General features: G+C 40.6%; 1 protein-coding gene and 1 long non-coding RNA gene across 4 annotated transcripts in view; one reads left to right on the top strand and one right to left on the bottom strand.

The window, feature by feature from the left end:
- The window catches only part of ly75 (lymphocyte antigen 75), a 37,484-nt gene that overhangs the window by 9,035 nt on the left and 15,606 nt on the right, over positions 1–12,843 (top strand). For 2 of the 3 annotated variants that reach the window (XM_077625209.1, XM_077625201.1), the window contains exons 15-34: positions 625–696; positions 765–888; positions 989–1,024; positions 1,853–2,022; positions 2,095–2,162; positions 2,233–2,309; positions 3,020–3,159; positions 3,308–3,416; positions 4,074–4,234; positions 4,310–4,439; positions 5,795–6,015; positions 6,076–6,238; positions 6,313–6,477; positions 7,578–7,697; positions 7,779–7,967; positions 8,037–8,263; positions 8,327–8,528; positions 9,339–9,500; positions 9,628–9,744; positions 9,803–10,000. In XM_077625209.1, coding sequence (XP_077481335.1) covers positions 625–696; positions 765–888; positions 989–1,024; positions 1,853–2,022; positions 2,095–2,162; positions 2,233–2,309; positions 3,020–3,159; positions 3,308–3,416; positions 4,074–4,234; positions 4,310–4,439; positions 5,795–6,015; positions 6,076–6,238; positions 6,313–6,477; positions 7,578–7,697; positions 7,779–7,967; positions 8,037–8,263; positions 8,327–8,528; positions 9,339–9,500; positions 9,628–9,744; positions 9,803–10,000 — 2,851 coding nt within the window. The remainder of the gene's footprint in view (positions 1–624; positions 697–764; positions 889–988; positions 1,025–1,852; positions 2,023–2,094; positions 2,163–2,232; positions 2,310–3,019; positions 3,160–3,307; positions 3,417–4,073; positions 4,235–4,309; positions 4,440–5,794; positions 6,016–6,075; positions 6,239–6,312; positions 6,478–7,577; positions 7,698–7,778; positions 7,968–8,036; positions 8,264–8,326; positions 8,529–9,338; positions 9,501–9,627; positions 9,745–9,802; positions 10,001–12,843) is intronic. The other variant, XM_077625217.1, reaches the window with a different exon arrangement.
- Positions 4,605–12,843, bottom strand: part of LOC144092603 (uncharacterized) — a 22,456-nt gene continuing 14,217 nt past the window's right edge. The window contains exon 2 of the long non-coding RNA XR_013306094.1: positions 4,605–6,276. This is a non-coding gene — a long non-coding RNA (uncharacterized LOC144092603). The remainder of the gene's footprint in view (positions 6,277–12,843) is intronic.

Below are 12,843 nucleotides of genomic sequence, written 5' to 3'. Positions count from 1 at the left end.
TGATATACGAGCATTTAGCGGACGCCAGAGGCAGCTCATAAGAACATCATGGCCACCGTCTTTCCCGACGCAACTCCCTCGTGTAATGTCTCTACGAGCACTGGGCGGAGCTTTGCATTTTTTCAGTGTTTTTTTTTCCCGTTAGTCAATGCGAATGGCGGAGGTTGTTCGCTAATATGAGAGGAGTATATGCTACTTGTCGTTGGCAAGTGGTCGTGTGTTATCCTATTGTGAGGACATTTGTGTGCCTCATTTTGGGAATATTTTGAAGGGAAGACAAAAGCAAACAACCCTTGATAGGTTACGTCTGAAAGTCAGGGTGGAGGCGGGGCCAATAGAGCCCACCCGGGAGAAGAAAGGTATCAAAATGTCAAACTAAATTGGAATTAAGTTTAGTGTAAGGTTAGATTTCATTTATTTTGGAGTGCGTCTGCATCATAATCCAAGTTCATTTCAATTTGTTTATGTTATGTTACGAGCGCGTTGCCGTGCAAAAAGATGGATCTCCAATTCACTTAAACTTTCTCTGGATGCTCATCTTTCCGGGCCATTGCCATTTGTTGTATGTGAATTGGTATGCTGCCGTGCCACTTGAATTCCCCGTCACTCTTGTTTCTTTTTCAGGTATCCATGGACGTTTTACATCACGACTTCCACGAGGACGACGCGTACAGTCGAGATTGCACTGCATTTAAGGTCATTTATGGTCATTTGCATGGTTTTTGTTCCTATGACATGAATTCAAAGACTTTTTTTATCTTTAGTCAATCAAGACAACCATGAAGCACATCTACATGTATTTGCTCCACGACTTTCTTAGCCCGTCTTTTGTCGCCTCGCCATTTCACTGCGATGCCAGACTGGAATGGGTTTGCCAAATTCCTCGGGGTGAGCAAATGTCTTGTTTTTCTGGATCAATATTGAACTGAAATTTCTCAAAGCTGAGCAAAAGGCCCCCAAAAATGATTTTTGGTTTTATATTCAACAGGAAAAACACCCAAATATCCAGATTGGTACAATCCAGGTAAGTTATTTTCCTCAGAATTTTCAGACAAAGTCAAAGTTGTCGTTAAATAAATCATTATAATGAAAATAAAAAAAATAAAGATAATAACTGTAATAAATGGGAATACATTCATAAATAAATGACATCAAAACAGTTAAAAAAAATATTAATGTAAATCCAGAAAGGTAGGTACTGTGTGTTGTTTTTCCAATTTGCAACCCAAGTCACGGTTGTCATATATAAATAAGATAATATAATATAAATAAAATAAGATGAATATTTTTTATTTTTTTTTACCTAGGTCTACAATGTCTTCTGTGTCTGTCTTGCTACTGCGACCAAGGAAGTTTCCCGAATACGGGACAAAATAACGTTCTAATCTAATCTAAGTAGTTTCAAAGTAAACATTAAAAAAAAAACAAATAAAACAACATTTTGAAATCATTCAAATATTAAAAAAAAAACATTTTAAAAGATTTTTTAAAAAAATTCCAATTGACCTACTTGCTCTGAAGACCTAACATGACCTCTACTGGTGAACTCATACCCTACAGACAACAATAAGTACACAACTATTTTATTAATCTATTAATACTAATTAATTTATTATTATTTTATTAATCCCAAAACAAAGCAAAAATAACACCAGGGTTCCCAAGATGGTCGATACCTTAATAAACTTAATTCCGATCCGTCCACGAATAACAAGTTTTTTGGCTAGCAACAAAGCGAGTCCGATCTGGAGCCCTCCCCATGTGGGATTAAAATAAATAAATAAATGAACTCAAATTAAATATTTTTTAAAAACTATTCCATTAATTGAAGGGCGATGCTCTCCCTTCCCAGGCGCTCACCACGAGACGTCCATCTTCATCGACGGCGGCGAGTACTGGTTCGTGAACGAACCCCGTCAGACCTTTGAGGAAGCCATCCTGTTCTGCTCCACCAACGGCAGCAAACTGGCGTCGCCGTCCAGCCCCACCGCCGGCAGACTCATCCAGCAAAACCTGGCCAAGGCAAGTCTCCATCCCTGAAATTTGGAAAAGGCCAAACGGCGTAATATTAACCGTAAAACGATTCGGTGGCAGATGTCAAGTTCTCCCAGGCAAGGCTGGTGGCTCAACCTGAGAGATCCAAGGCGGATATTTCCCATGACGTAAGACCGTAACACACTCGTTCGTTGGCAGAGCATCTACTCCTTCATGTTCTCGTGTCCTGTTTTCCAGAAATCCACGCCTGCGCTTCCCCTATCCGGCTCTCTTTGGCCGATGCACCTCCGTCAACCCTCAGAGTTCCTATCCAAGTGAGTTCCTTCGTTCTACACAATGTGTCGAAAACAAAGGACCAGTTTTAGGAAGTCATATCTTTGCCCTCTACTGATTAGCATCAAAAGTGTAGATCAGGGGTGTCAAACGTACGGCCCGCGGCACGGCAACGCGCTCGTAACATAACATAAACGCATTTAAATGAACTTGGATTACGATGCAGACACACTCAAAAATAAATTTAATCTAACCTTACACTAAACTTAATTCTAATTTTGTTTTCAATTTTGATACATTTCTAGGCTCTATTTGCCCCGCCTCCACCCTGACTTTCAGATGCAAGCTATCGAGGGTTGTTTGCTATTGTTTTCCCTTCAAAATATTCCCAAAAATGATGCACACAAATGTCCTCACAATAAGATAACGCACGACCACTTGCCAACGACAAGTAGTATATACTCCTCTCGTATTAGCGATCGAGCTCTGCCATTCTGCACTGACTCATGGGGGAAAAAAACACTGAAAAAATGCAATTCAAAATTTGTCTCGTATCACAAGGCAAATATTGGCTCGGAAGTTTACTCGTATCTCAAATTGCTCGTATGTCGGGGCACTCATATCTCGAGGCATTACTGTACTTCGTTGTATGTTTTTGATGGGACAATATATGACTTTGAATGTCTATCGCCGTCCATGGTAGTGAAAAATGCTCACTGAAAGTTTTTTGTTTCACTCCGTCACTCGCCAGGGTACGAGCACAGTTGCAGGGAGCGACTGTCCTTCGTATGTGAAAGGCTCAACGTCACGTCCGTGGAGAACGGCGCTCCGGATGGTCATCCTGCCGCCGGCCTGCCCTGTGGAAATAACTCTTTGGCCTTCAGAAATAAGGTTGTATTTTTAAAAAATCCTCATCAATATTGTAAACCTGAAATGTACTTCCTACTTAACAGACGTCCAGGTCACCTTAAAAAATTGACTTTGAACCAAACCCCTTTTTTCCCCAAAATTTCATGGCAACATTTTTTTTTATTTCTAGTGCTACACATTGCTGCAGAACGCAAAGCCAAAACCCTTCAAAACTGCAAATGAGGCTTGCCTTTCCGTCCGGGGAACTCTGGTCACAATAGCTGACCAATTAGAGCAAGGTAAAAATTTTTAACTTATAAAAGAAACGCCGTCACACACCCCAACTTACCATATTGGCCCGAATATAAGACGACCCCCAGTCAAGTTTGGAAAAAGGGCTTTTTAAACCAAATTCCATTTTTATACCGAAAATAATGACGTTACATCTGAAACAATTAATAACAATATATTGGAGAGAAAAGGTAGGTTATTTTGCCTCATTCAAATCATGCAAAAACTGTCTATTTTAACATGTGACTATTTAAAATTATGCTAACCAAACTGCAATCACATTTTGTAAATGATCGGCTTCTGGTTTTTGAAATGTAAATCAACCAATCTACTGTGATAAAACAACAAAATTGCAATAACTAAATGTTCAGCATTAGCTCTAAAGATATCTGGCGCCATCTCGAGTTGTGAATGGGTATAATGTCTAGACCCCGAATGTAAGACGACCCCCACTTTTTCAAGACTCAAGTTTGAAAAAATATTTTTTAAACACCAAATTCCATTTTTAGACAGAAAATAATGACACCATCTCGCGTTATGAATGGCTATAATGTCTAGACCCCGACTATAAGACGACCCCCACTTTTTCAGTCTTATTTCAATGCAAAAAAAAACCCCACCATCTTCCATTCGGGCCAATCCGATACTTCATTTTTCTCATTTAGACTTCATCACCAGCCTACTGCCCGAAATGAGGAACATGACAACCATCTGGATTGGTCTGCAACATAAGAACTACAAACTGGAGTGGCTTGACAAGTCGCCAGTCAATTACGTCAATTTCCATCTGCTGCTGGTGGGAATGCACAAAGCCATAAACGTCAACGTGAGTGATTTTTATCAACATGCTCAGTTGTAATCAACGGACATCGATCGCTAAGTTGTACATTTTTCTGTCCAGGCCCTCGAACCTGACTCCATGGATCTCTGCGTATTTTTACTTAACAACCCAAACCCGGGCATGATGGGTACCTGGGACTACACTTCCTGCAGCCAGTATCGCCATGGGGCGATTTGCCAACACTATGCGGGTAAGTCACTTTGCATTAGCATTCCCACTGGCCCCCGTTGACAAGAAAATGTCAATGGGACAAGATCAAATTGAAATTCATAGGTATTATTATAAACCATTTATGAACTCTTAGTTTTCAGTCTTAAAATACAGTTTTAACAAACAAAAATATGACACCATTCGGTGCAATGGCAGAGGTTTATTCACATATCAAGCTTCAAAATGGTAAATTTCTAAGAAATGGATATGATATGAGGTCTATTTGAAATGAATCTTTCAAATTTGTAAATAATATTTAATGTTTAAAGAGTAAACAGCAATGAAATGCAGGTTATCACATTGCAGAGCAAATACAAACATTTTGAGAGGGGAAAATACTAATAAAAAGATAACATCAAATAAAACACAGGGAAAATGAGAAATGTGTAAGTGTCAAATTAAATTAAAATATGTTACATTAAACAACAAACACTCAAGATGTTCATGAAGGACTATTAAAGAAAAAACAGATTACCGTATTTTTTTTGCTAAAACTGTATTCTACAAGAATGGCATTTTCACATATATAAGCCGCAGGCTGTATTGATAGTATAAGACACAGGTGTGAAAGTGGCGGCCCGGGGGCCAAATCTGGCCCGCTGCATCATTTTGTGCGGCCCGAGAATGTAAATCATGATGCAATTTTTCAATCCATTTTTTTTCTTTTGTGTTTTTAGTTCAAAAAGCATTTGGTAAAATCTAAACATAAATATACAAATATTTTCCGTTTTCCAAAAAATATTTTGTTTCCATTTGAAATAAAAAACATGATTAAAAGACATTTTCCAATACTAAGAAAAAAAAGCTCAAATAAACATTGTTTTAGATCTATAACAACTGACTATTTAGGGCTTTTGATCCGGTTCTTTTAATCCAATTTCAAAAAATAAAAAAATCTAGATATTAGATCTAAAATGGTCCGGCCCACATGAAATGGAGTTGACGTTAATGCGGCCCGCGAAACAACCCGAGTTTGACACCCCTGGTATAAGAGATTCTGCTATCTACCGTATTTTTCGTACTATCAGTCGCAACGCACACAAAAAATACACCATAAAGTGGAAAAAATATGTCGCATTTTTGGGAGGATTTTTTTTTTTTAATATCAGAAAGAAAGAAAACATATGTCAAAGTAACAATCGTGAAATGGAGAACAACAGGCTAAACGGCTACCTGTTAGCATAACACTTTTTCTAGCCTAACAAAACAACATGACAGGCTGAAATGATGAAAAAGGGCAACTTATAAATATGTTACATAATAAGTCAAATCCCATTATCATTCCGTATTAAAAATGGCGTCTCTCCGTCTGTATCCGTCTCCCCGTAAATTTAGATAAAATGGAGGAGCCTTCTGTCTCTTTGGAGCCCTTCCAGGTCAACAACCAAACCTTCCAGCTTCTGCTCCAGAACGTGACCTGGTTGGAAGCCCTGGAGCAGTGCACCAAACGCGGCATGGACCTGGCCAGCGTCTCCGACGCCCTCGTGCAGTCCGCGCTCAGCGTGCGCGTGGCCCGTGCCCGCCAGCCCATGTGGATCGGTTTCTTCAGCGTCGACGTACGTACGCCGAACGCCGCTTCCACGCGCTCGCCGACTAACCGACCGCGCTCCCCTCAGGACGGGATCCACTACCGCTGGACGGACCACAGCCACGCCGCCTTCAGTCGCTGGTCCCCCGACGTCACCGCCGGCGCGTGCGTCTACCTGGACGCCGACGGATTCTGGAAAGCCACCGAGTGCGAGCGGGGGCTCGGCGGCGCCGTCTGTCGCCAAAAGCGGCGTAAGGGTCGCCGCGGCGGAGGTCGAGGGAATGCGGTTCTGAAAAAAAAAACACTGCCTTTTTTCCTATTTCAGAGGACATCATCGACACCCCGGAGTACGCGGCGGTCAAATGCCCCCATAAGATGAACGGACCCAACTGGATCCCCTTCAAGAACAACTGCTACTCCTTCCAGCTGGCCGCGTCCAGGTGGGACCTGGTGGACCAGGGTCCCGTCCGCAGGACCTGCGCCAGCCTCCGTGAGATTGACACCACACTCTTTGGGGGTTAGCCTAGCTAAACAACGGGGACGGGTACCCAGATAAAAGACAAAAATGTTTTCATAGGCGCAAAACTTATCTAGACGGGTAGGCTCCGGCACCCTACGTGAACCCTCGAGAGGACTAGCGGCTCGGGAAGGATGTTTCATGCATACCTGTTTATCGAGTCATTCATTTCTTCATTTTCTAAACGGTTTTATCCTCACTAGGGTCGCGGGGGTGCTGGGGCTTATCTCAGCTGACTTCAGGCAGGAGGCACGGTGGCTAACCAATTGCAGGGTTCAAGGAGACAAATAACTATTCATGCTCATATAATAATAATAATAATAATAATAATAATAATAATAATAACAATAATAACAATAATAATAATAATAACAACAACAATAATAACAATAATAATTGGACATAGGCCCTGTTGGCATCATCAACAACAACAAAAGCCTAATTGTCATCACAACTCATAGCTAGGGATGATTAAGTGTGTAATTAGCCTAGCATGCATGTTTTTGGAATGTGGGAGGATACCGTAGTACCCGGAGAAAACCCACGCAGGAGAACATGCAAACTCCACACAGGTGGGGCGACCTGGATTCAAACCCAAACCCAAGACCCCAGAGCTCTGAGGCCGACGTGGTAACCCCTCACCCGTTGGACCTCCTTCATTGAGTCAATTTGTTCAAATCCAAGTTTAAAAAAAAATAAAAATACTATTTGTAAAAGACAACAAAAATTATTTAAAAAAACGATGATAAATTAGTGATTTATTTTCGGGCAGCCCAGCGGCTGAGTGGTTTGGGGATGAGGGTTCGATCTCGGCTCCAAAGCTTCCTGTGTAGAGTTTGCATGTTTTCCTTGGCCTTGCATGGGTTTTCTCCGGGTACTCCGGTTTCCTCCCACATCCCAAAAACATGCATGCTAGGCTAATTGGAGACTCTAAATTGCCACAAGCTGAGTGTGACCCGTAGTTAGCTGGGGCAGGCTCAGGCACCCCGCGATAGTGGACTCAAGCGGCATCCCTAAACTTTGTGGTTCTTCAGCTTCAATCGGTTTCTAAATCGTCCCTTTTGTGCGGGTAGACGAAGGCGCCGACGTCCTGACCGTCCGAAACGCGGAGGAGAACGAGTTCGTCCGCCAGCAACTGCTGCCCTTCCAAAACCTGGTCCAGTTCGTGTGGCTGGGGCTTTTCCAGAACCACAGTGAGTCACGCCGACCAATCCTCTTCCGCCTTTAAAAGTCCACCATTTTGCCCAAGCGTTAAAATTTTCACCCGTTCGCAGCCGCCAACGAGTGGAAGTGGTACGACGGCACCCACGTCCACTTCTCCGACTGGAGGAACGGAAGACCAGAGGTGGACGGACAATTCATGGCGGGGCTCAACCTCCAGGGCAAATGGGGTCTGGTGACCAATCCCGCTGTGTTCTCGGACTTCAAGGAAAGAACCATCGTGGCCTGCAAAATCGATCACGGTCCGTCCGCCACTTCGCAACGACATAATCTAAACGAAGAATTGACATTTTGCTGACCTCTCTGGCCAGATCCCAAAGACGAGTTCTCCAAATCCACCAAAGACTTTGAGCGCTTTGGGAATTTGACCTACGAGGTGGTGAGGCGCCGCCAGATGTCTTGGTACCAGGCGGTGGGAGAGTGCGCCCGGCGCGGCGCCCACCTGGCCAGCGTGCACGACGCCCGGCAGAACGAGCACGTCAAGTTGCTGGCCAAGACGGACGGATTTCCGCTTTGGATCGGTCTGTCCAACCAACAGGTGAGTCGGCAAGTCCTGGCCGAAACGGACCGGCGAAAAACTCCACCAATCGTGTCCACGCAGGCCCCGGGCGCTCCCCACGAGTGGTCCGACGGCAGCCGTTACCGCTTCGGGGCGGATGTCTCCGAGTCCCTGGAGGACGTGGGATCGCCGGAGCGGGACGCCGGCTGCGTCTACGTGGCGCCTTCGGGCGCTTGGGTGAGGAGCGCTTGCGGCTCGCTGCTCGACGGCGCCATCTGCTACACCGACGACGCCGGCGCTCACGGTAAGAGATGATCGGACTCGCGGATTTTTAAGCTAGTTTCATTCTGGTTACGATAGTCATGCAAATGAGCGAGCTGTTGGATTGGTCAATAAAATCAACCAACCAAGAGTTCAAAAAAAGAAAACAATATAAAGAATGTAACCTAGCTAAAAAATGCATCCCCAAAAATCTATACAAGTGGCATTTTTGGGGGCATTTTTCTTTCTTTCATTTTCTCTACTGCTTATCCTCACAAGGGTCGCGGAAGAGGGGGTGCTTAAGCCTATCCCAGCTGACACCCTGAATGTCGATGGCACGAGGAGACAAACGACCAATCATTCGTAGCCAGGGGCAATTTAGTGTCCAATCAGCCTCGCATGCATGTCTTTGGAATGTGGGAGGAAAGCGGAGTACCCGGAGAAAACCCACGCAGGCCCTGGGAGAACATGCCAACTCCACACAGAAAGGTCCAGACATGGGTTGAAATCCTCGACCCCAAAACCGGTCCAGACCTTCTCATACGAAGTTGGCATGTTCTCCCCAGGCTTGTGTGGGTTTTCTCTGGGTATTGCGCTATCCTCCCACATCTCACAAACATGCAGACTAGACTGCTTGAAAACTCTAAATTGCTTGTTTGTCTCCTTGGGCCTTGCGATTTCGTATCCAGGGTGTCCCCTGCCTGGGGCCGATAGTTCGCCGGGATAGGCTCCAGCACCCCCCGCACCCTCGCGAGGATAAGCACTTCCCAAAATGCACAATCACATGAATGAATGCAAAACGGTGGGTGAATTTGACGCTTTCCACGGAGAGTGACTTGGTTGTGGTCGTCAGAAGGCCCGGTCTGGAGCAGGTCAAAGGTCAACGACTGCCCCCGGGTCAACGGCGCCTCCCGGTGGGTCCAGCGCGAACAACTTTGCTACGCCTTCGACATGAGCTTCTACAACTACAGCGTCCACCAAATGCGACGGGCCGAGGAAATCTGCGCCGCCTTGGGTCAGTCGCTGCCGACATTTTTGTTTGTTTGTGCGATTCCGTTGTGCAATAAGCTTGGCGACCAATCACATTGACATTTTTGAAGGATATATTGATTTGCTAGAATTTTTTTTATTTTTCTGGACAGGTGCGGAAGTGCTGTCCATCAAAAGCAAGGAGGAGAACGACTTTGTTTCCAAATACGTCAGCGACGACCCGCTCATAACCAGTCGGGTCTGGCTCGCCGTCGACCTCGACGCCAAAGGTAGGCGGAGGTCAACGTCTACCGTGGTGGACGGCCGATAATGAGCTTTGCCATTCAGGCGCCCCCGTGAAGTGGCGGGACGGATCCGCCTTGTCCTACTCCAACTGGAAGTCCCACGCCTTGGCCAAGCCCGAGGGGTCCCCTTGCGCCGTCATGGTTGCCGCCGCCGCCACTGCCGACGATGGCGATGGCGGCGGCTGGAGCCTCGTCGGCTGCGAGTCCAGCCTGGGTCGCGTCGTGTGCCAAACCCCAGCCGGTGAGTCCAGTTTGAATTCATCGTCATCATGCTTCAGACTAAGTAGTAAAAGTCCTGTACTGATCTTCCCCTCGGTATCGTTATAAGCTATTTTGGCAGGACAAAATTTCGAAAAATATCTGACGGATGAAAGTTTTTTTTTTTTTAAATGACCATGTATAGTTGGGCTTTTTTAAATTAAAAAAACAACATAGTGTAGTAAGGCTTTTTTAAAATTAAAACGACATAGTATAGTAAGGCTTTTTTATTTAAAAAACGGCATAGTATAGTAAGGCTTTTTTCGTAAAAAACGACATAGAATAGTAAGGCTTCTTTCGTAAAAAAACGACATAGTATAGTAAGGCTTTTTTTATTAAAAAACGACATAGTATAGTAAGGCTTTTTTTCTTAAAAAAACAACATAGTATAGTAAGGCTTTTTTTCTTAAAAAACTACATAGTATAGTAAGGCTTTTTTTCTTAAAAACGACATAGTATAGTAAGGCTTTTTTTAAATTAAAAAAACGACATAGTATAGTAAGGCTTTTTTTGTTAAAAAAACGACATAGTATAGTAAGGCTTTTTTTTAATTAAAAAAACAACATAGTATAGTAAGGCTTTTTTTCTTAAAAAACAACATAGTAGAGTAAGGCTTTTTTCGTAAAAAAAACGACATAGTATAGTAAGGCTTTTTTCGTAAAAAAACGACATAGTATAGTAAGGCTTTTTTCGTAAAAAAACGACATAGTATAGTAAGGCTTTTTGTTAAAAAAACGACATAGTATAGTAAGGCTTTTTTTATTAAAAAAACGACATAGTATAGTAAGGCTTTTTTTGTTAAAAAACGACATAGTATAGTAAGGCTTTTTTTGTTAAAAAACGACATAGTATAGTAAGGCTTTTTTTATTAAAAAAATGACATAGTATAGTAAGGCTTTTTTTGTTAAAAAACGACATAGTATAGTAAGGCTTTTTTTATTAAAAAAATGACATAGTATAGTAAGGCTTTTTTTCTTAAAAAACGACATAGTATAGTAAGGCTTTTTTTTTATTAAAAAAACAACATAGTATAGTAAGGCTTTTTTATTTAAAAAACGGCATAGTATAGTAAGGCTTTTTTCGTAAAAAACGACATAGAATAGTAAGGCTTCTTTCGTAAAAAAACGACATAGTATAGTAAGGCTTTTTTTATTAAAAAACGACATAGTATAGTAAGGCTTTTTTTCTTAAAAAAACAACATAGTATAGTAAGGCTTTTTTTCTTAAAAAACTACATAGTATAGTAAGGCTTTTTTTCTTAAAAACGACATAGTATAGTAAGGCTTTTTTTAAATTAAAAAAACGACATAGTATAGTAAGGCTTTTTTTGTTAAAAAAACGACATAGTATAGTAAGGCTTTTTTTTAATTAAAAAAACAACATAGTATAGTAAGGCTTTTTTTCTTAAAAAACAACATAGTAGAGTAAGGCTTTTTTCGTAAAAAAAACGACATAGTATAGTAAGGCTTTTTTCGTAAAAAAACGACATAGTATAGTAAGGCTTTTTTCGTAAAAAAACGACATAGTATAGTAAGGCTTTTTGTTAAAAAAACGACATAGTATAGTAAGGCTTTTTTTATTAAAAAAACGACATAGTATAGTAAGGCTTTTTTTGTTAAAAAACGACATAGTATAGTAAGGCTTTTTTTGTTAAAAAACGACATAGTATAGTAAGGCTTTTTTTATTAAAAAAATGACATAGTATAGTAAGGCTTTTTTTGTTAAAAAACGACATAGTATAGTAAGGCTTTTTTTATTAAAAAAATGACATAGTATAGTAAGGCTTTTTTTCTTAAAAAACGACATAGTATAGTAAGGCTTTTTTTTAATTAAAAAAACAACATAGTATAGTAAGGCTTTTTTTCTTAAAAAACAACATAGTATAGTAAGGCTTTTTTCGTAAAAAAACGACATAGTATAGTAAGGCTTTTTTCGTAAAAAAACGACATAGTATAGTAAGGCTTTTTTCGTAAAAAAACGACATAGTATAGTAAGGCTTTTTTTGTTAAAAAAACGACATAGTATAGTAAGGTTTTTTTTATTTAAAAAACGACATAGTATAGTAAGGCTTTTTTTATTAAAAAAACGACATAGTATAGTAAGGCTTTTTTTGTTAAAAAACGACATAGTATAGTAAGGCTTTTTTTATTAAAAAACGACATAGTATAGTAAGGCTTTTTTTATTAAAAAAACGACATAGTATAGTAAGGCTTTTTTTGTTAAAAAACGACATAGTATAGTAAGGCTTTTTTTATTAAAAAACGACATAGTATAGTAAGGCTTTTTTTCTTAAAAAAACAACATAGTATAGTAAGGCTTTTTTTCTTAAAAAACTACATAGTATAGTAAGGCTTTTTTTCTTAAAAACGACATAGTATAGTAAGGCTTTTTTTAAATTAAAAAAACGACATAGTATAGTAAGGCTTTTTTTGTTAAAAAAACGACATAGTATAGTAAGGCTTTTTTTTAATTAAAAAAACAACATAGTATAGTAAGGCTTTTTTTCTTAAAAAACAACATAGTATAGTAAGGGTTTTTTCGTAAAAAAAACGACATAGTATAGTAAGGCTTTTTTCGTAAAAAAACGACATAGTATAGTAAGGCTTTTTTCGTAAAAAAACGACATAGTATAGTAAGGCTTTTTGTTAAAAAAACGACATAGTATAGTAAGGCTTTTTTTGTTAAAAAACGACATAGTATAATAAGGCTTTTTTTGTTAAAAAACGACATAGTATAGTAAGGCTTTTTTTATTAAAAAAATGACATAGTATAGTAAGGCTTTTTTTGTTAAAAAACGACATAGTATAGTAAGGCTTTTTTTATTAA

The sequence above is a fragment of the Stigmatopora argus genome, chromosome 2 (genome assembly GCF_051989625.1).
Source record: "Stigmatopora argus isolate UIUO_Sarg chromosome 2, RoL_Sarg_1.0, whole genome shotgun sequence".
Lineage (NCBI taxonomy): Eukaryota > Metazoa > Chordata > Actinopteri > Syngnathiformes > Syngnathidae > Stigmatopora > Stigmatopora argus.
This window is presented reverse-complemented; position numbering and strand designations above follow the sequence as displayed.